The sequence below is a fragment of the Cololabis saira genome, chromosome 9 (genome assembly GCF_033807715.1).
Source record: "Cololabis saira isolate AMF1-May2022 chromosome 9, fColSai1.1, whole genome shotgun sequence".
NCBI classification, from domain to species: Eukaryota; Metazoa; Chordata; class Actinopteri; order Beloniformes; family Belonidae; genus Cololabis; species Cololabis saira.
The window spans coordinates 11125533-11147264 of NC_084595.1; the positions used below are offsets into that span (position 1 = coordinate 11125533).

Genomic DNA, 21732 nt, shown 5'->3' on the forward strand with positions numbered 1-21732 from the left:
CATTGAGTGGATTCCAGTTAAAATACTCTGGGTAGATGACATCCCTTTCAAGTGGGGAAAATTGCATGGCAAAAAACATAAGCAACTTGACAACCCTGTCACTTTTTAGAGCCACCTAAATCTGAAAATATGTCAGCTGTTCCAAATTTGCAAGACACTGTGACATCACAGATCTACAGTACATGTAATTTTTAATAGTTTCATTTAATATTCCACCCAACTTCACATCTTGCTGCCTTGGGTGTACTTAGAGGTTGTTGAAGCAAAGTTGTAAAACCGATTTTTAAAGTGGAACATCATGGAGGAGAAGGGCAGAGTGGAGGGAGGGGCTAATTACCCCCCCTTACACAACTGCTATGAACAGAGCTGTAAAGACATGGATGATGAAAAGGGTTATTTTCTAGTATGTATCTCTTTGGTATGTCAATCAAAGCCAGTCGCATAAGTTTGATTTAAACCCCCAGGAAACGTGTCAAATAAAGTAGAGAATAAAAATTCTCACATAATTTAACATACATCTTACACCTGACTAATCATCGTTTGGTTTTTGATTTTTATTTGGATTCACAAACAGACATACAACTTACATACATGGTCTGCGCACAGCTTAGAAAAAAAATGTGACATATTTATTTATGTATGTGTGAGTGTGTGTTTGTGTGTAAAAATTGCAAAAAAAAATAAAATAGTATTGTATTTTTTTTCTGAAATTAAACCCAACTAACCTAAATCAGTTTCATGATTGGTGTTGCAGTTGTTGCAGAATGCAATCTTCTATTAATTTATCTATGTTTAATAATATGTCAAGCTGACAAGGAGACTTGGCAGAGGAATGAGCACGTAGTATGTAGAGAGAAAGAGGATAGAGGCTATACATAGACATAGATCTGTCAGCAGTCAGTTTTAGCTGAAAGCAGAGAGACATTAACATCATACATATTGCAAATCATGTTAACATGCTCCACAGTAGAGCAGATGATGGATGTCTGGGTTAGGCTAAGATAGGAAAGGACAGTAGACAACAAACAGTTCAGTAAATGGAAATCAGAAACATGAAGCCCTGAAGCCAGAGAATCCTGCAGAAAGAAACCGAGAAAGATCACAAACAAGGGGGAAGACAGGCAGTACAGATTTCCTAGCAGCCTAAGGCAACAGCAAAATCAGGGATGGTTCAGACGCGCTGAGTGGGCACTAATGATGCCTTTCAAAGAAGAAAATTTGCAGCCTAATTTTATGTGTAGAGCGGGTATTTTTCTTCCTGAACCCATGACAGCTGAACTGAAATACTTTTTCAAGATGATTTGCCTCATGGGCTTCAGGATACAATGGAAGTTGGTTATGAAGAGCTTCATATGTGAGAAAAATTATTTTAAATTGTAACTCTGGATTTCACAAAGACCCAAGGTAGAGAAGGTCAAATTTATTTGTTCTGATCCGAACTCTAAGGGCATCATTTTTGATCATTTCAGGGCTTTTTAAGGACATACTGGAGCTGCTGAAATAGTTCAGCTTAGAAGTAAAAAAATGCAGGTTTTTTTTCTTCCTCTGACCTAAATGCCTCAAACAGATAATTGCATCAAAGTACCTTTTTAAAGTGAAGGTTTAAGTACAACAATGTCAAAACCAACAGTCATTACACATTCACAAAGATGGTTTGATCATGCTACTATTAATTAAGGCAAAAACATCCCTCTGCAGTTCATTTGGATTGGGGCTTGTTTTTGATTGTTTGGCTGGAGTATAGAGGTAGACAGGAACAGTGGTTTATGAATGACATCATATGTACTTGTAAAACCTTTTTTATCTGGATAGATATTATTCCGTGAGTGGAAGTGTCAAAGGGTTCGTGCACGTCTCTTTTACCCATCACTGGCAGTAGTGGAAAGGTCGGGGGCTTTTCTTATGACAAAGTTGTAATGTTAGTTGTTAAGAAGCTTGTTAAGTCATTCCACAGACAACTAAAGGAATGCATGACTATAAAAGTAATAACTATTAAACCTTGTTAGTTAATCATACAATTTTAAAAACGTGTTATATTTTGTTTATTGTGATTTTTCATACTTGTTCTCCACACTACTGTTAATCCAGCATGATGTGAAGTTCTTTGGAGGAAAAGGTGGGGAAGTTGTTGCTCTGATCTGGGTCTGTGATGTCACAGAAAACAGACATCTGAATTATTCAAGTCTTCCTCAGTTCTTTTGTTTTGACAAGTCTTCGTTTTGGGGCGTTGTGAGAAACACATGCTGCTCACTGCCCAGATGATGTAGTAAACAGCATGTACTGCATACTGGTATGGTTGTCAACGCTGGTATACATTTTACCATCTTGGAATATTTGATGTCACAGCACAACTGGAAGGTAGACTTATCAGTGGTATGCTCAAATCTGTTTCAGAGGTTGTACTGGGTATTTCTCACACACTGCAGAGTCATTGTTTGTGCAGCAAGCTATCTACTTTATTTTGTGTAAATCAGTACGCACAAGTTTTGTGTTTAGTGTTCCAAACATTTAGATCTAAATACTAACAGGATCGTGACTTTAGGTTTGCCAATGTCACAAAATCTGACAAAATTTTGAAATAGTTAATTTCAGATGCTAACATTGATGAAAGATGATGTCATATGCTGATTGAACACAATCAATGCCATTCTTCTCAAATCACAGTAACTAAAATATTTCAAACATTTTTTTTTGTGTTGAACCAATGTTCCTGTAATACAAAATATGGGATACAAAATTCAATATAACACATATTGATGAGGATTACAGGTTTTGGCTGTTAGAGATATTTTGATTTTGTATCAATACTGTTGGACCACTCATTATATATCAACGCATCAATGTAAATTGATGGATTATTACACTCCTGGCATTGTCCCTGGCTTGTCTGCTCTGTCGCCACTTGTGTCTAGTCATTGCTTGTTGTGTCCATGTTTATATGTTGTCCAGTGCCTTTTCGTCCTTCTCTACCTGTTGGTTCATCGTGCTTATCAGGTGTGCCTCTTTATATTGCTCTTTTATCCTTTTGGTTATAGTCATGAAGCTGCTGCACGTTCTCTTATATTAAAACGACAGTTTGTAACTACTACCTCTTGATCTAAGATACTTTGGGTCATAACAACACAATCCCAGAAGATTTTATGACAAAGTTTTGATTTGGTTGTCAATTGAGACACCCAAATAAATGTTTACATGCGCACAAAAAACTCTTTAATTTCCATAAGTCCCCATCTCCACTCTTTTAACCATAAAGGATGTCTTCAAAGGTCATCCTCAACCATTTATACAACTTGACAAAGATGACGTAAAGCGCTGGCTAAAACTTAAACATATATATATATATATTAAAAAAAAAGTTTTTTGGATCAGTTTAGAACATTTGATTCATAGCGTAACAGAGATTCAGCTAAGTTTTATGATAGTTCGCATTAGGGCAAGACTCCTGCCAAAGAAATAAAGTTGCCAAGTTTTTATTTACATAAATTATACACACATGACACATTGTCCGTTCAGAGTATTACCAAGAGCTACTGCATATTTTACATATGACAAAACCTTTTAGGGTTACAGTCTGTGTTTGACTATTTATGATGATTTAAAGCAAATGAATGCAAGTACACAATATGTACACAGCATTTTAAAAGAAAGACTAGGTGATACTAAATGTCTTACTGAAACACTATATTAAGATATAAGTGAACTGCTGCACTTGGAAAGCCCTACAGGTAAATATTTGGTGGTTAAGATGTCACCTCTGTGCTGTCATTTACACTTGTGTATTCCTGTCAGTTAGAGGCAGAAGACGACAGAGGGAACGCAGACAGTAACTTATTCCAGCTAAATACAGTTTTCAGACAGAATCACACAAAAAAAAAGGAAACGTACGAAAGATGGACAAGAAGATGGCTTTGACATTGAAAATACACACAGCACAGTTTACATTCCATCGCAGGAAGGTTTAGAGTTTGGGTCTTAAAAAAGAAAAGAAAAAACAAAAACAGAAAAAAAAAAAAAAAAATCAGAAATGATTTTCCTTTCACCTCCCTGTACCACTTCAAAAAACACTCATATTCACTCCAAAGTTCATGTGAACACCACAGAAGAACCCAGGATCTCTAGAAAGAAACGGTGTAGCACGGAAAAGCAAAACTCCTGACATCGTGAAGCCAACATGCCAGCATGTTGTTTTGTGTTCAGCTACAGCTTCAGTCTCATACCTTTAAATTCTGTACAAAACTCAAGAGTGCAAATTTTTGTATAACTGAAATGCTCTATTGGTCATCAGCAAGGGAACATTGGCACGGGTGAAATTTAAACCAAGTCAAACATGTCTGGGGACAAAAAATAAAAATGTATAGACAAAAGAAACACACTTCCATTCATCCATTTCCAATAACACATCCAGAAACAGCAGACGTCCCCTCCTGTCCAACTGGAGCCAATGCGCACAAGCAACAGAGAAGAGCATTGAAACGTTTAAGTACAGTAAATATTGCTTCTTGACATTTAAATTAAATTAAAAAAGGAATGGTATATTTTGTCCATACATCTTAAAGGGTTGTCTTTAATGACACAGCAGGCTTAAGTAAACAGAACATGTGTTTATCTCATCTCCCAAAGAAATGGCTTTTATCACAGGGGACTGGTTTCCAGATTTCCTAAGTTTGATGCTTCCCCCTGGTGGCTAATGAAAGTATAGTCAAAGTAAAGCAACCAGCCTCGGCTGCTCAGCAGCATCCACCGGATTAGGCAGTCAACATTCTTTCTTAGCGCGGGACATTTCTGGACAAGCCCTTCATGTTTCTGTTATACTTCCGTAGAGAAGAGAAGGCTTTGACGTTTGCTGTCAGGTGCTGGAATGCTCTCCAGCTGCAGGAAGTAGAGAAGGACTTGAACCTGTGGAGAAACACCAGAGGAGGAAATCACACCCATGCAAGCCCTTCCAATGCCACATTCTGGCTAACTGCGCTCTCGACAACTCTTACCTGAGCCATGACCTCAAGAGACCAACTGTCATTCATGGAGATTGGCTGGGAGCTTGTTGAGATTTTACTATCCTTTTCAGAAGGTCGGAGTAAAGTGGGACCAAAAACAGTGGCCAGGTTGTGCAAAGACATTTTGTTGATGATCTCATTTTCTGTCACCCTGTTCAAGGAAAAAAAAAAACAGTCTAAACACCTGAAACAGAACACCCAAACCTTTTTTTTTTAATGTCTGCTTACAGAATGTAAAGTTCACATACTTTTGCTGAAAATAAACAGAAACTGTAGCATAATACAAGATCTGTTTAATATCCAGGAAGTTTATTTTATCTATTAAAAGCTGCCTAGTGCATAGATTCACTGCATGTTTGTGTGTTTTGTAAGATTTTCTGAATATTGATTGAGCTAAACTTACCTGCTTTCTATTAAGTCATCATGCAGAACCACCAACTATGTTCAAACTATAGATGCATCCTTTAAAATTTTACTTTTATCAAAGACGAAAGACGAAAACACTATACCTCTCAAGAACATGCATAATATATGCATGTTTATAAATGTGTGTATATATGTTCACATTGGTATATGTGTATGTATGTGCCCTATATATATAAAAAATATATATATTTATATATATATATATATATATATATATATATATATATATTAGTATTATTGCTATTAATCAGTAGAAGTAGTAGTATATATTTGTACACGTATTAGCACAAATAAGTACATATCTCTGTGTAAGTATGTTTAGGTATGCGTACTCTTTAAGTACCGTATTTGTACTTCCGTCCATACGTTCACGCCTTTATGTATGACTACTTGTATTTGTAACATTGTGGTTAATTTTATGTTAATCAATATTTATCCATTATGTCCCTCCACCCCCAACCTAGACACAGACATGCATGCATGTACACCACACACACACACAGACACACATGAACACATGCACGCACACATACATGTTGATGAACATGTGTACACACGTACATGCACACAAGTTTGAACAGCATTAAGAAAGATCTTTTGTCCTTTCTCTTTCCTTTGTACTTTGTTTATATGAATCTGCCTATCTTATTTCTGCTCTTTCTGTAATAATCCATCTCACATTCACTTACATCCCAACACATCACACAGTCACCATACTGCACACACTGCACCCATCACTGTCTGGTCGCTTCCTCTGTCCTGTCCTTTCATGTTTCACATTGGTGGCAGGATCAGCGTTTCATCTCTTAATAAAGTATGTTTGATCAAAAAAAATAAAAGCACATGCATAATAGTCCAAAAATGTTTTCCACAGGGACTCGTTTACCTTTTTAAGTGGTCAAGCAGGAAGAGAAAGGTCACCAGATTAGGCTCTGGGAGAGACAGCAGCAGGTTGAGCATGCAGCTCTCCTTGGCCACACTGTCGGACAGAGCTGCAACACAAATGCACCCATCGATGCACTGCTGTCAGAACACACATTTATCCCCTCATGACCAAAGAACATGATGCAAAAACAAACAAGTGCAGACTGACCAATGCCTCCAGAAAAGCTGGGATACAACTCATCGGTGAAGAGGGGCTCTGGCAGCTCACGGAAATACAGTTTCAGTGTTCCAGCAATTGCATTTACATCCATTTCCCTCATCATGCCAGACACGTCTTTATTGTCTGCAGAGCACATGACACAAGGAGCTTTGAAAAACACATCTAACGAGGAACGAGTTAGGTAAAGACTTTCATCGCTACATTTCGCAAAGGAACTTTGGACCAAAAACCAAACTCAGAACTTACTTGAGTCAAAGGCCGCCTTCAGTGCCTGGATGTCCGTTGCAACGCCAGACACTCTGTAAATCCCCACTTCGTCCATCCCTCGTCGCTCAATCTCCTCTATACATTGGCGAACGATGAGTGGGACTTTGGAGCGTTCACGCCTAGCAATGACAGAGGCGACAACAGATAATAAAAATACTGTAAAGACAGAAGGCCACAGTTGGTCACAGTTGTAGTTTTGTTGATATCAGTACATCTCCATAAACTTTGTTTAGATAAAGTAGGTCAGTAAGCCGTTTTTTGTGCAGGATATTTTGGTTCATCTCTGAGGAAAAAGTACGGCTCAGCTTAGGTATTTCCAGGGTGCTGTTATTGCAATGGCTGATTCGAATCCAACCTTTAAAAAAAACACTAAATAATCAAAAATCAGAATATAAGTGTGGATGGTCCCTGAACAACTCACTTAGTAACCACGTTGATTTTCACTCCGAAGACGCCGGACTGCTTCCGTGAAGGCATTCGCTTCAGACTGAACTCTCTGCTGGTGAACTTCATGGAAAGCTTCACCTCAATCTGAAACAGGTTAGAGCAAGCAATTACTTTGGATGACCTTGTGGTGATGTGTAGCTTACACGCTTCAAAGGTGACCTACATAACTTCCCTTCAACATGTCTCACTATGGCTGTAAGAGAAAAATAAAAAAAGGGTAAGACATAATTTGGAGAGTTGGAAAACTGAGTCATGAGGACCGTCAGTTTCACAGCAATCTCGATAATGTGACTCCAGTCTGTTGGGATTTATGTTTTTATGAAACAGTTATTTTACTTGTTCAACCACGAATTAATAAATACATAAAAAGAACTTCAAAAAGGCATAGTTTATTTTTCTTAGTTCTTATAGTACAGGTCTTGCAAATAAACCACTACACTTTTACAACCATTGCATGTCCTGGACGGGTAGAATAAACAACAAGCCTGGATTCTGGTCTGAAAAATATCATAAAGGTTTCAAAAGAAAAAGTCAAAGTAGCTGTCTGGTAGCCTTATGACAGGTGATGAACATTACTATTTACCTCTCCAATTCATTTCCAGCTAATGTCCATGTTCACAAACCAAAATCAGAGCCAACTCCAGCGTTATTGTTCATTTCTTGCTTACGCTCTCTGTGAACACACTTACCCCATTCATGGTTATGACTGTCCTCTGCCAGTCTTTGTTTTGCAGCGTCTGTGCATCCAGCTAAAACAAATTAAATAAAGAAAAAAAGGTTTATTTTCAATTAATTCAGATTGATATATACCCATGACATTATTTCACAATCCTCAAATGAAAATTAAAAGTCCCGTGCAAGCCTGCTTTAATCGTCTGACTAATAAAACCTGGGGATTTATCAGCAGTGACCAGGCAAGAGTAATGTGATAACATTATGTCCCAGTTCCTAAGCACTATGCCCGAACAACATGGCAGATTTTCTTTCACCCAAGAAGCCTTCAAATCTCGTTCAGATAATCCTTTGTTCACAGAAAATCTATTAACTTGCATAATACTTGTTTCATCAAATAGATGAAACTAAAAAACTGTTTTATGAATCTCAAAGCTCAAGAGATAAGACAACACAATAGGAATAAAACTCAAACGGCATTTCAAATATCTCCAGGAAATACACAAGGACATGTTTCCTGTGGTTACCAGGCATCCTACATCGCACCGTACCACACCGGTCAGCCTTCAGCTCCCGGGCCATCTCTTTACCTTCGGTCTGAGCATACTGCTGCGGACTCTGTCCCACAGACGCGCCCCTGTGCTGACGGGCTTCCTTACAGCCACGTCGCCCTCTTCTTCCAGTCCGCCGATGGGCTGATCCATACTCTCCTCCTCGTTAGAATTGCACTTACTCATCTTTTCTGGCATGAGTGTGTCTCGAAACGTTAGTTCCCCTGACCAACCGCAAGCAAAGCCGAGGGCAGCACTGGTCTACAAAACACAATTTCTTCTAACTAACAGAAAGCAGGAGGTCTTTAATCCCAGAATAACGAGCCATTGATAGACAACTTTCTGCGATCTTGTCTTAAAATTCAGACCCTTTGCATCCAGAGGAGTCAGAAAAAGAACAAAGCCGCAGAGCCGACCGACCAGGCTCGCCTCTGTATTGTTCTACTCTCCAGATGGATTTGTGGGATTAACTCCAGAGAATCCTTCCCTCCCTCGTTACCAACGTACTCATGCCTGCCGCTGTGCAGGGTGTTGGCTGCTAGCAACTGAGGTAGCCAAGCAGCATCCTCTTAGGCCGAGCACTCTTAGTACTAGTAACCCTCTGACATCTTAACTATCACGTGCCAATCTTCTCTACAGGTCATACACTTTCTAGTATTCAAATCCAACTGCTTGCCAAAGGCTTTTGCTTGTGCCCCTTCCTCATTTCAACTGAAGTGCCAGTTGCACTGAAAGGAGAGGCAGTTTTCTTCCAGAGAGGTGGACCTCCAAGCAGTTGCTTGTTTCAATTTAAAGGAATATATTGTGAAGGGAAAGATGTGTTATGTGCATGTGTACAGTTATTTGGGTGCTTGAAGTGATGACAGATTCAAAAACACAGACGTAAAACAACCCTGACACTTGGGAGCACCGGAGGCTGAAAAGGTCTCATTCAGTGAGCTGTTCAGATTTGCAGACATCCCAGACCCGGATCAGAGTGTCATCCATCTTCCCCATCTTCATCTACCCCCAGTTTCACTTCATGCTACATTTGCTGTTCCTTGGAGGTGGGTACCATGAACCTGGAAGGACTGGACCCCTCTTTCCAACTCTGTACTTACAAACAAGACACTGACTACGTTTACATGCAGTCAAAATTCGGGTTATTGCTAATATTCCAGTTACTGAAACATTCCGAATATTCCGTTTCCATGCGTGAGCAAACAGGGTTATCCCTGTTTACATGGTAATTAATAATTAGGAATATCTGAATCAAAACAGCGACGTACGGAGAACGTCATGACGCAATTCCTGTCATTTCCGCTTCTTCTTCCTGTATCCAAATTCAAAACAAATGCTGCTTCGCGCAACTTTTCACTCTCCTTCTTGTAAATCTCGCTATCCCGGTACTTTCTACCGTCTACAAATGTCAAAATGTTCATATCCTTCATTACATTTATGAAGTGATTAGTCTCCTCCTCACTCCAAAAGTGTGGCGTGGTCTTGCGTTTCTCCGTGTTTATAAGAACTTCCTGGACTCAAAAGACCAGGATTCCTTGCGAACAGAGCATGCGCAGAAACCAAATTCATGTTCCGTTTGATATTCCCTTTGGCGTTTACATGACCGAATATTCAGGTTTTAAAAGGAGTAACCCAGGGGTTATATTTGGGTTTTTAAAAACCCAAATATGAGCAAATTCGGGTTATTCAAAGGGGTTATTGGCGTTTACATGGCCATGCAAAACCGGGTTATTGCTAATATTCGGGTCTTAAAAGGGTTATTGACTGCATGTAAACGCAGTAACTGATGCTCCATTATTCCCATATTCAACAGGCAACTTAAACCGTTTGTTAGGAGGTCTGAAGATCAGAGGTGTACAGCTCAGGGAGCATGAACCATCTGCCATATTTAGTCATTTTTAAAAATAAGACCTTACAAATATGATCACTGGCATGTAGACATCAGCAACCAAGTTAAGGAGACCAACAGAAAAACACAGGGCAAATCTAGAGGAGCCCTTTCTCCACGCTATCGAGTCCTGAATAACACTGCAAGTATGTGACTACCAGCACATGCTCCTTTCTCCAAAGACTCCCACCTGTCCAGCAGGGAAATCCCTTCATTCACCCAGCAACAAGTGCCCCGTGTCTCTCCCCCTCTGCCACACGGCAGACCAGTGCCAACAGCTACATTTGGTGAACCCAAAGTCTAATCCGCCCTCTGTCACAACACCCTATCAGGAGGTCAAGCTGCCGTGACCTGGTGGCAGCCTCATGACTGCTGCTTCTTCAGCGGTAAAAGGCCCTCACAGGGAGGGATTAGTCCAGAAAAGAGAGGATCAATTGGAATCAACAGACCCTGGGGACAGAGCTCATTTCACATGGACGAAGATGTCTGAACCTGTAACATTTATTTTTGAACGTATTTTTCCACTTTGTGCCTGACATTCAATGTTCAGCAGAAGATAGTTACGAGAACATGTTTCAGTGACTGAAATAACAGAAATCCATCTACAGTGCCCACGGCCAATTATTTGATTCATACATAATTTATTTTAATACATATATATATATACGTATATACATACATACATACATACATAATGTATGTATGTATGTATGTATCATACATACATACATACAGGACTGTCTCAGAAAATTAGAATATTGTGATAAAGTTCTTTATTTTCTGTAATGCAATTAAAAAAACAAAAATGGCATACATTCTGGATTCATTACAAATCAACTGAAATATTGCAAGCCTTTTATTATTTTAATATTGCTGATTATGGTTTACAGTTTAAGATTAAGATTCCCGGAATATTCAAATTTTTTGAGATAGTATATTTGAGTTTTCTTAAGCTGTAAGCCATGATCAGCAATATTGAAATAATAAAAGGATTGCAATATTTCAGTTGATTTCTAATGAATCCAGAATTTATGACATTTTTTTTTTGTAATTGCATTACAGAAAATCACAATATTCTAATTTTCTGAGACAGTCCTATATATATATATATATATATATATATATATATATATATATATATATATATATATATATATATATATATACTCCATGGTACTAGCATTCTTTTGTATTGTACTTTTAACAACAATTTTTAAATATAATTAATCAACATGCTAATGATACGCATCCACGTAACATTTTTTAAATTGCTCCCAAATATTGATATTATTTACTTTTTCAGGGGCTCTGATTAGTAAAACCAGCCCATGAAGCATCTTCAGATACTGCAAGTACAAAGATCTTGTGTGACCTGGTTTCTCCCTACCTTTATCTGTCCTTTGGCCATGATCTTGTCGGTGATCTCTCCCTCCTCTTTGTTCTGCCTGGTTTTGTTGTAGCACTTGTCATAGCACAGCAGCCTCAGAGTCTGAGAGCCCTCCAGCTCAATCTCAAACTCCTTCCATGGAAGCGGGGAGAAAGCATGTTAGGCGTTTTGCTTCATCTTATCCAGGATATTCACAACAACAGCAGCATTTTTCTGGTTTACTTTCATGAAGTTATGCATGTGTTCTTCCTGGCTTTTTAAAAAGCACTGAGGGACAAAAGTAATGATCTTCCATTTCCACTTCCTGCAGTCTGATATGAATCCTCACCTCATTCCAGTTGGGCTCTGTGGAGTCCCTGTAAACGCGCGTCTTGGCTTTGTTGACAAAGTAGCCAAAGGAATCCACCTCCAGGGAGCAGTACAGGTCTAATGGGTTCAAGCACAACTAGTTTTAACGGCAGAATAAAACTGAAACTAAGGTATGTGACTGTTGGATGTGTTTCTGCAACAGCATGCTGCCTTTGAACTACCGAAGACGGTTTTTAATTTAACGGCTTACATCATGGCAGTACTCGAGTTGTAAAAAAAAAATCAGGGGGGATGGTGGATTTTATCATATGGGGACAAATAATTTGTGCTGATTACAAATAATATAATATATTACAAATAATAGCAGTGACCAAAACACCTGCAGAAATACTGCAGGAATGACATAGCAGCAGATAAATGCAGCCTTCTGTAAGCTTTAAATATCCACTGGGCTAGTGGGCTTACATCAAATACATCCAAACACAAAAATAAAAAACAGTTTTCTGAACTTATCAATATGATTCTGTCCTTCACAGGATAAGTAAAATGGATCACTGCAAAAACTCAAAATCTTAACAAGAATATTTGTCTTATTTCTAGTTAAAATGTCTCATTTTAGTAAAAAAAATGTCATTACACTTAAAACAAGACTCATCACTGGAAAAAAACACAATTTTTACCTTTTTCAAGTAGATTTTCACTTAAAATAAGTAGAAAAATCTGCATGTGGAACAAGATTTTATTGCTTGTAATGAGAAGATAAATCTTGTCCCATTGGCAGATTTTTCCTACTTATTTCAAGTGAAAATTGACTTGAAACAGGTGAAAATTGTCAAATAAGTTATTTTTCTGGTGTTATTTTTCTGGTGATGACTCTAAATGTTGAAATAGCAGTAAAACCACATTCATTGATGAATAGCATAAAGGATGGAAAGGAGGGATGGCAGTTTTACAGGGGGGGTGATTTTTACCGTTTTTATTTCAGGGGGGATGCCATCCCCCCTCATACCCCCTCAACTCGAGTACTGCATCATGGTCTCATTAAATTAAAATCTGACCCGGGCAATGCACCTCGCTTTTTTGCCAGCTACCCTTTGTGGCAGGGTGCAAAAGCTGCAGAGCACGCAGTGATTTGAGAAGCCAAAGACATATTTGCGGCAGCCTGTAAACGGTGTTCCTGACTAATCCCACTTGTTCGCCTCCAGCTGCCCTTCCAGCTGGCAGCCGCGGGCGGGGGGGAGAGCGAGGACTGACGTGACTAATGTGACACCAAATGCAACTTCTAGAATCATCAGCGGGATGATTTTCAGTCGGAACCAGAGGACAGAACAGTTACACTTACTTAAACTCTGCTTGAGGCCCGATGCGGAGTGAACGATGACGTTCAGGAAGCCGTACAAACCAGAAGATTCATCATCTGTGCAAAAAGATTTTACATAAAAGATTAAAAAACAAACCATTAGGGGATATTACATGTATTTTTTTTTTAAAGCAATAACAAGAGGATCTTACCTTCCTTATTCATGGTCATTGGAATAGTATGAACAGTTTGGAGCTTCACACATGAGTTAGTGAGCATCTGCAGCTCCAGAGAGGTCAGAGAGAAGCTCTTAAAGCCTTAAAGTCAAAGAAGGGCAATTATATAACAGCCCCCAAGATGCCAACATAATATTGCCATAATGCCTCATAATGATACAAAAAATAAAATAAAACTCACACTTCTTCTGCTGCTCACGAATGATCTCCCTCCATTCTGCTCGCTCATAATCGGAGGAGATGAGAAACATGAAACCCTGGAAGACAATATTAAGTGTTCAGCTGCTCTTGCTTGTGTCTTGATGTCAACAGCAGAGGGCATCGCAAACCAAACAAAGAAGTTGTATTTGAAGATTTCAGCAATTTTAAACACAAGTTTGCTTAAAATACTGTTTAGATAAACATTAGAATATGTTGTTATTCCTCATTTTAGGTTTCTCCAAGGGAGGCCGGACTCACTTTGCCGTTTCGGTTTGCCACTCTGAACGCCATGTTGGGGGACATGAGAAGCAGCAGGGATTCTTGCTCTGACAGCTTCTTCTTCAGCCGCTCAATTGCCTTAGGTCCTTTGGTCGTCCTCTGCAGTAAAACAAAAAACAGGGTTTAATTTAAAAAAAAATATTTTATCACCCGTTGACTCGATTATCTTGCCTGTCTTGTCTCTTAGGAAATCTCTATGGCGTGCTTTGGTTAGACTATCACTAGGAAACACCACAGTTCCCTTTTTAACCACTTGACAAACCTGTCAAAACAACCAGTTTGTGGTGACAGAGAGCCCTCGGCCCGTTCTTCTGAAGGTTGTGTTTATTTTGAGTCAGTGTAAAGATTAAATGCAAATTAAATGTGATAATCCCTGATACACACAGCTACCATGTACTGCATCCAGCCACAAAAATTAGGAAGGAATGCTTTGTTTAAGTCCGAGCATCTTGAGTCACGTGGTGAGTTGAGCCAGGTGGTCAAAACTGCTCAACTATTATGGGCTGATTTTCACAGATGTTTGCAAGTTTATGTCTGAAATAGTAAATTCCAGTGCTGCGAAGCAATCAACGACAAAAGGGAAAATGCAATTTGCAATTTAAGAATTATGAGGGGGAAAAAAAAAGAGAGAGAGAGAGAGAGAGAGAGAGAGAGAGAGAGACAAAAAAAGATTTTATCAGGAAATCAAATTTTAAAAGTACTGGCTGAGCATTATTAGCTCATTTGTTTGTTTGCTTGCTTGTTGCTTTTAATTAAGTAAAATATACAATTGCTTATTGGAAATAGTTGGTTATAGCAAAGCAAAAGTTACAATAATTACAATTTTATATATATATATATATATGTGCTCTCAAGCTAAGAAGACATTTTTTTTTTCGATTTCAATATCCTGAAATACTGCCATCCCATAACTTTAATCTATTCAATAATTAGCTTATCCTTAAGTTTCTATCTCTCCAGACTTTTGTGTACAATTATCAGCGATGATGGTTATGCAGTTCAGTTGGTTAAAACATTTATAAACTGTCAATGAAATCAAAGTGTTAGTTTCTGTGCACATTCACCTTTTCTCTCTGGATCTCATTTTTGATCTGGGAGATTTTTATCTTCATTGCATCAATTTCTTCATCCTGGACCAGAGGGATGGGGCTTGACTCACAGTCCTCAATGGTCTGGAAGGTGACGTCAGCCAGCGGGACGTACCACTTACAGTCGTACTGCTGCCCTTTTCTGCAACAAGATCAGCGTATCAATTTCAGAACTTCCTAGCATTGCTCACCGTGGTAATATTGTCCTGCTTTCTTATCTAAATGTTAAACCATCAGCATGGCTAGTTGCAAGACTGTGCAAATATTTCACAATTACAACCTTTATCTCGCAGTGCAAGAGGCAGGTGGTTGTGGTTTGTTTAGCTTTAGCAGACTTTAAATTCCTGGCAGGGCAAGGCCAGGGGATGTGCGTCTCGATCTCTCTGGCCCACACTTACCCCGCAGCCTGTTTTTTGAGCTTGGTGCAGAGTAGCAAGTCGGTGAAGAGGAAGACGTGACGGAGTTTCCTGGAGCCCTCCACTAGCTCCACCATGAAGCGATCCCTCAGCAATTGTCGGTTCTGCCACACACACACAGTAAAATCAAGTCACGACTCACAAAATACTATATCACATCTCAAATCCTCTAATATCAACTGTTTATTTGTTAATACTTGGTAAACCATAAGCAACAATGCTGCACCACAACTAATTTAAGTATTGCGTCTATTTAACTTTTGGCTTCATATGGAAGTTCACAATCATTTTGCATTTATGCTGTCTGTTTTTAACTTCTTTACACCTTGTTTGTTGCTACTGCTGCCATTTGAGTTCAGTGATGGAGTCTATTTTAAGGCCCTTTGTTGTTTCCAGCCTGAGCTTCAAGGCGGATGCGACGGCACAGAGTGTCTCTGCAGGAGCGTGCATCCAAATGCTTTCTCTGACCTCTGGGCCGAGCCTGCTTTCCAGCGACACAGCCCATGTGAGACTCTTGCCACCCCACACCAACCACAGTTTGACAAAAACACGGAAATCGTTGTGGCATGCTTTTCCCCTGTTGCTGCTCTCCAGCTCTGGCCTGCTCCGCGCATGGCGGCGAGAGAATCAGGCATTTTCAACACTGTCCTGGTTTCAGAGAGTGGTGGCAGGATTATATCTGCTTGTTGTTTTGTGACACAAACATGATGACAAGTCAATAATCCAATGGAAAACCATCAGAGCTGTCCTTGCGAAGAGATCTCACTGTAGAAAACACCGTGCCCCTGTTTTTTGCCTGCGTTATAAAATAGAGGCCGAGCACCGAGGCGTGTACACGGCGGGGTGAAGCTAAATAAACTCAACGGTTTAATGGTCAGTGTAATTACAGACGGATACAGTGCAAAACATTTACAATAGATGCAAATTTAGTTCATACACAACAACAAACTCATATTTTAAACTAACTGTCACGCTCTCGTTTGCTATCCGTCAATCTGTGGGATTTCAAACTTCCAAGACAATATAAGGAGGAATGTTCCCAAGAACTTTCTTTGATTTAACATCCTCCTCCGTGAGGCAGGACCAGTTCCCAGGAAAAACAGAGGAAGTTCTCCCTCGGGCCGTCTGAATCAGAGCCCTGAGGTGCATGCCGTGTGAGGTACAGAGGAAGCTCGGATCAGCCAGAAACACCCACTGCAAGAGGCTGCTCAGACAGCGGCGCTGATAAGGCGCGCTGCAGGTCATTTCTGGGAAGCACAGTTGACACCGCCGCAGGGAAGGATGGGAGTGAGCTTGGCGGCAATCGGCGGTTCTTCCTGGTTTGCAACACAGAGACCCCTGGCCTCTTGTGTTTGCACTGCTTTGTCACAAGCTTCCTCTACGCTCCGTTTCCTTCACAACTACAACAGACAGGCTGAGATGAGTCAGCAAGAACCTGACTCATTCTCCAGGGGTTTTTTTTAAGCTTCCAGACACCTTGTGCCTTGAGCTTTTTACTGTCAACAGATAAGACACAGAGGAAATTGTAGGCGCAGATATAATTATAAGTTCCACATTGGGACTTCCAGTAAGATCAGATTCCTGAACAATAGCTTTTAAACCTGAAAGCCAAGGAATCAATAAAGGATTTCAGTATCATCCCCCGTAATCTGGAGTCTAATTCCTCACGTTTCAATTCATGTTTTGCTGGTAGGCACGTGTTAACATGCTAAGATACCTTGTAAAGATTTTAGCACGTTAATATTTTATATCAGCTGTGCTTAAACACAAACGCAGCGGGGCCACAAGGAGGTAGGGTTGCCACCCGTCCCGTAAAATACGGAATTGTCCTTTATTTGAGAAAAAAATGTTGCATCCCGTATTGAACTAATACGGGACGCGATTTGTACCGTATTTTCATTAACTTTTACACCATATTCTAGTTGAATTATTGAAATAAATTAACCTTTACACCATATTCTAGTTGAATTATTGAAATAAATTAACTTTTACACCATATTCTAGTTGAATTATTGAAATAAGTTAACTTTTACACCATATTCTAGTTGAATTATTGAAATAAATTAACTTTTACACCATATTCTAGTTGAATTATTGAAATAAGTTAACTTTTACACCATATTCTAGTTGAATTATTGAAATAAATTAACTTTTACACCATATTCTAGTTGAATTATTGAAATAAGTTAACTTTTACACCATATTCTAGTTGAATTATTGAAATAAATTAACTTTTACACCATATTCTAGTTGAATTATTGAAATAAGTTAACTTTTACACCATATTCTAGTTGAATTATTGAAATAAATTAACTTTTACACCACATTCTAGTTGAATTATTGAAATAAATGAACTTTTACACCATATTCTAGTTGAATTATTGAAATAAGTTAACTTTTACACCATATTCTAGTTGAATTATTGAAATAAGTTAACTTTTACACCATATTCTAGTTGAATTATTGAAATAAATTAACTTTTACACCATATTCTAGTTGAATTATTGAAATAAGTTAACTTTTACACCATATTCTAGTTGAATTATTGAAATAAATTAACTTTTACACCATATTCTTCACCTGTAGGCTATATTACATCTTGGCTGATGTGGACATACAGAGCATAGGAGGCTATTTCAGTTACTAGTATGGTTGTCTGTCTGTACAGTCATGCAAGTTCAATGCTATTAAAGCACTTTAAACTTTAAATCAAAGCATTTTGTTTTTTCATATAAAATAAACACATTTTTATTCAGTTGAGAAGTTTTGGGGCTTTTTTTTTTGGCTCCTGCGCTGCTTAAATCGGGGCGTCCCTTATTTCTATTTCTGAAAGGTGGCAACCCTACAAGGAGGACTGTGGACTTCAGTCCCGGTAAAGCGTTCTTATGAAGGTCAATGCAAAGGAAAACAGCTTATCTGAAGTCATGCTAGCATTACTAAGTAATTCTGAACTGAACACTAGCTGTGAGCAACGGAGGAATACACAGGACAAATAAAAAAGGGTAGAGAAGCAGGAGCTGCCCAGGAAGTCGGTGTGGGGGTGCCTGCCAGGCCTCGCCGTCCGTGCCAGCCCACCATTCACACCGCTGGATTTGCATTTGGCAAAGACTGCAAATGTTCTACAAGGGAGAACAAGCTGTACCCAAGTCCTCCTTCTCTTCCACAACTCAAAAACCTGCGTCTTTAATTAAACAGGGGGGACTATTTTGGTGATATACTTTTCCATTCAGTGTCAGTTAAATTTTGCTCTCAACTATAAAAGTTAGTCAACTTAGAAGAGCTGTCCTGTCAGTACAAAAAGAAAGCCAAGCCTATATTTTCATTTGGTATTAAATGGGCCTAAGCTCTTTTATAAATCAACCATGACTCATAAAGTTCATGCCACAGTGATGAAATAGTCATTAACTTTTCCACACTGACCTCTCCCTTCTTAACTGTCATGGACTGTCTGCGTGGGGTGATCTCTTCATTAATGCTGGACAGGAAGTTCTGGGAGATTCGGAGGGCATCCTGCAGCAGTGGGTAGTCCGGGTGGCTGCAGGGTGTGTGCTTCAGTAAGTCCTACAACGGAAAATATCATTAGAAAGAAGTGTTGAAGGGGAGGTGGTATACATACAGCAGAGGTGTCAAAAGTATTCACATTCATTACTCAGGTAGAAGTATAGATACTAGAGTTTAAAAATACTCCTGTAGAAGTTGAAGTATCAACTCAAGTTTTTTACTCAAGTAAAAGTATAAAAGTACTGGTTTCAAAACTACTTAAAGTATAAAAGTAAAAGTAATGTAAGGGGGGAAAAAGCCATTAAGGACAAAAGCCATTGAAAATGATTGCATCTTAGTATAATGCAAATATATTAAAGAACCATATATGTGTACTATTGTGCATTAACATGTGTTTCAGAGAGCAGGAGATATGATGACTAGTTGCTTATAAGTATTGTAATGGTGCAAAAAGTCAATGTTATCATTTATTCTAATGTTTATTGGAATGTACATCCAAGTTTAGTTGCAGGAATCTGAGGGCAACGGATGTAAGAACAAAACTGGACAAGAACATCTGAAACAACCACAACCAAATTCACTCTATCCGGATGGCGCAATTTAACTGGATAGTTTTTTTTTAAAGGCCGAAATGAAATAGAGTAACAAGGCTGTTTTTAAAATGTAAGGAGTAAAAAGTACAGATAATTGCGTGAAAATGTAAGGAGTAAAAGTAAAAAGTCGTCTGAAAAATAATGACTCCAGTGAAGTATAGATAACCAAAATTTCTACTTAAGTAAGGTAACGAAGTATTTGTACTTCGTTACTTGACACCTCTGACATACAGAGAAAGTGGGGCCCTGGATAAGTGCAAGGCAGATGGACTTACATGCAGAACGAGAGTGCTGCGCGTCACTCTGTCCACAGGCTTGTAGAGAAGAGCTGCGGGAGACGAGAAGTCAGGTCAACAGTCTTCATCAATGCTCAGTTTCTTACAGCAATCTTGATTCATGCAGAACCGGTCATTCGTTTAACTTGGTACTCACTTTCAAGTGAATTTTTAGCCGCCTGGTCTTTGCAGTCCTTTGTACTTTTGACTTTGAGATTCTGAGCAGGGAGATAACACCAGAGGGAATAGTGAGGGAGGAAAAATATGCTCTTGTTAAATCCCAGTGGGTAGCTCACAGGACAATTAAAACAATCAGCAGCACCATGCAGCTCTTTAAGCTGTGGGGGGGGAACTGCCCCGTCATCACTTGACTCGGGCACCAGTTACAGCATCAAACGCTTTGCTGCGGTGGTTCCTGCTGCGTCTATTGTGACAACATACCTCAGATATCTCTGCAAACTGAAGGTTTGCCTGGCAGCACTTGTCAGCCGTCTCCACAGCAACCTTATAGTTATCCACAAAGGCCCGGTACACTCCAAGCTGGCTGGCCTATAGAGCAGATGGGGAGCACAAATCACACTCATTCTATGACAGAAAAACATATTTTAGCAATCTGTGAGCGCCACTGGGCGCACTGCCTTTAATCTTTTTCATCCACCAACACTGAGGTAGGTCTTAGGCCCCGTCCCAATTCTCCCCCTCGCCCTCGTTTTCTTCACTACCCCTAAATTTTGCGCGTTCCCGTGAGGGTAGTGGTGTCCCAATTCCTCTTTTCACCTAGGGGGAGGGGGCATAACGAGGGCTAGGGGCTGAAAATAGCCCCTTCACATCGAGGGATTCCACATGCTGACTTCGCGAGCATGGGGTTATAAAAATTTCCCAGAATGCTTTTTGTCGTCATTGGCGGACTGAATCCAAAAAAAAAAACATGGCGGACATTTCTTAGTGAATAAATCAATATTTTGAGTTAGTTTCTGCATAAAAATGCGTTTTGATTACATTTCTAGCGAGAAATATATACCGTATTTTCTGGACTATAAGCCGCTACTTTTTTCATAGGTTTTGAGCCATGCGGCTTATACAAAGGTGCGGCTATTCTGTGGATTTTTTCTTCCACCGCTAGGGGAAGAGCTAACCGGAATTAGAATAAAAACTAAGACAAAATAAATGCAAAGAAGAATACGCTACTTTAGCAGATAGAAGTAGGTAGAAGCAGATTTCAAACAGATAGATAAATAGATAAATAAAAACTGGTTATTTTCTCTTGGTTCTGTCCGGTTTTAATCAGCAAAGTTGCTGCCGTGTTAAAAGACACTGTTAGGAAAGGATCTATTTAGGTACAGACATGTACATCATTTACAGTTCAAAATCCTTCTGTACATGTAGTAAATATCTAATCTAACAACATAAACATCTGCGGCCTGCATATCTTTTTTTTTTTAAATAGAGCGGATGCGGCTTATATACAGGTGCGGCTTATAGTCCAGAAAATACGGTATTTTACTTCCATAATATTCACTCAGTGAATGTACATAATCCCTTTTTTGTCCGTTGTTTGCGAAGAATCGCGCCGGAGTAAAGGCTGTTAGGTTACGCCGTAGGCTACGTAAGCTACGCCGTAGGATACGTAAGCTACGCTGTAGGCTACGTAACTTACGTTACGAGAATTGGGACAGGCACCTGGGCCAAGTGCCCTAGATCTCAAGTGCCCTAAAATCTCCCCCTTCTTTTTAAGGGGGTAGGGAAGAAAAGAAGGGCGAGTGAAGAAAAGAAGGGCGAGTGAAGAAAAGTAGGGGG

The 21732-nt window shown here is 39.3% G+C and overlaps 1 protein-coding gene across 1 annotated transcript in view; it reads right to left on the reverse strand.

Moving 5' to 3' along the window:
- Positions 1 to 3454: 3454 nt before the first annotated feature.
- si:dkey-91m11.5 (PH_BCR_vertebrate and RhoGAP_Bcr domain-containing protein) overlaps positions 3455 to 21732 on the reverse strand; it is a 41552-nt gene continuing 23274 nt past the window's right edge. The window contains exons 5-23 of the mRNA XM_061730463.1: positions 20377 to 20484; positions 20093 to 20153; positions 19936 to 19988; positions 18987 to 19127; positions 15549 to 15670; positions 15127 to 15292; positions 14042 to 14161; positions 13764 to 13839; positions 13559 to 13663; positions 13389 to 13463; positions 12066 to 12163; positions 11738 to 11869; positions 7929 to 7988; positions 7214 to 7323; positions 6772 to 6911; positions 6514 to 6648; positions 6307 to 6412; positions 4986 to 5145; positions 3455 to 4896 (exon numbers count right to left, since the gene is read on the reverse strand). Of these exons, the coding sequence (XP_061586447.1) occupies positions 4807 to 4896; positions 4986 to 5145; positions 6307 to 6412; positions 6514 to 6648; positions 6772 to 6911; positions 7214 to 7323; positions 7929 to 7988; positions 11738 to 11869; positions 12066 to 12163; positions 13389 to 13463; positions 13559 to 13663; positions 13764 to 13839; positions 14042 to 14161; positions 15127 to 15292; positions 15549 to 15670; positions 18987 to 19127; positions 19936 to 19988; positions 20093 to 20153; positions 20377 to 20484 (2058 nt within the window). The 3' untranslated portion in view covers positions 3455 to 4806. The remainder of the gene's footprint in view (positions 4897 to 4985; positions 5146 to 6306; positions 6413 to 6513; positions 6649 to 6771; positions 6912 to 7213; positions 7324 to 7928; positions 7989 to 11737; positions 11870 to 12065; positions 12164 to 13388; positions 13464 to 13558; positions 13664 to 13763; positions 13840 to 14041; positions 14162 to 15126; positions 15293 to 15548; positions 15671 to 18986; positions 19128 to 19935; positions 19989 to 20092; positions 20154 to 20376; positions 20485 to 21732) is intronic.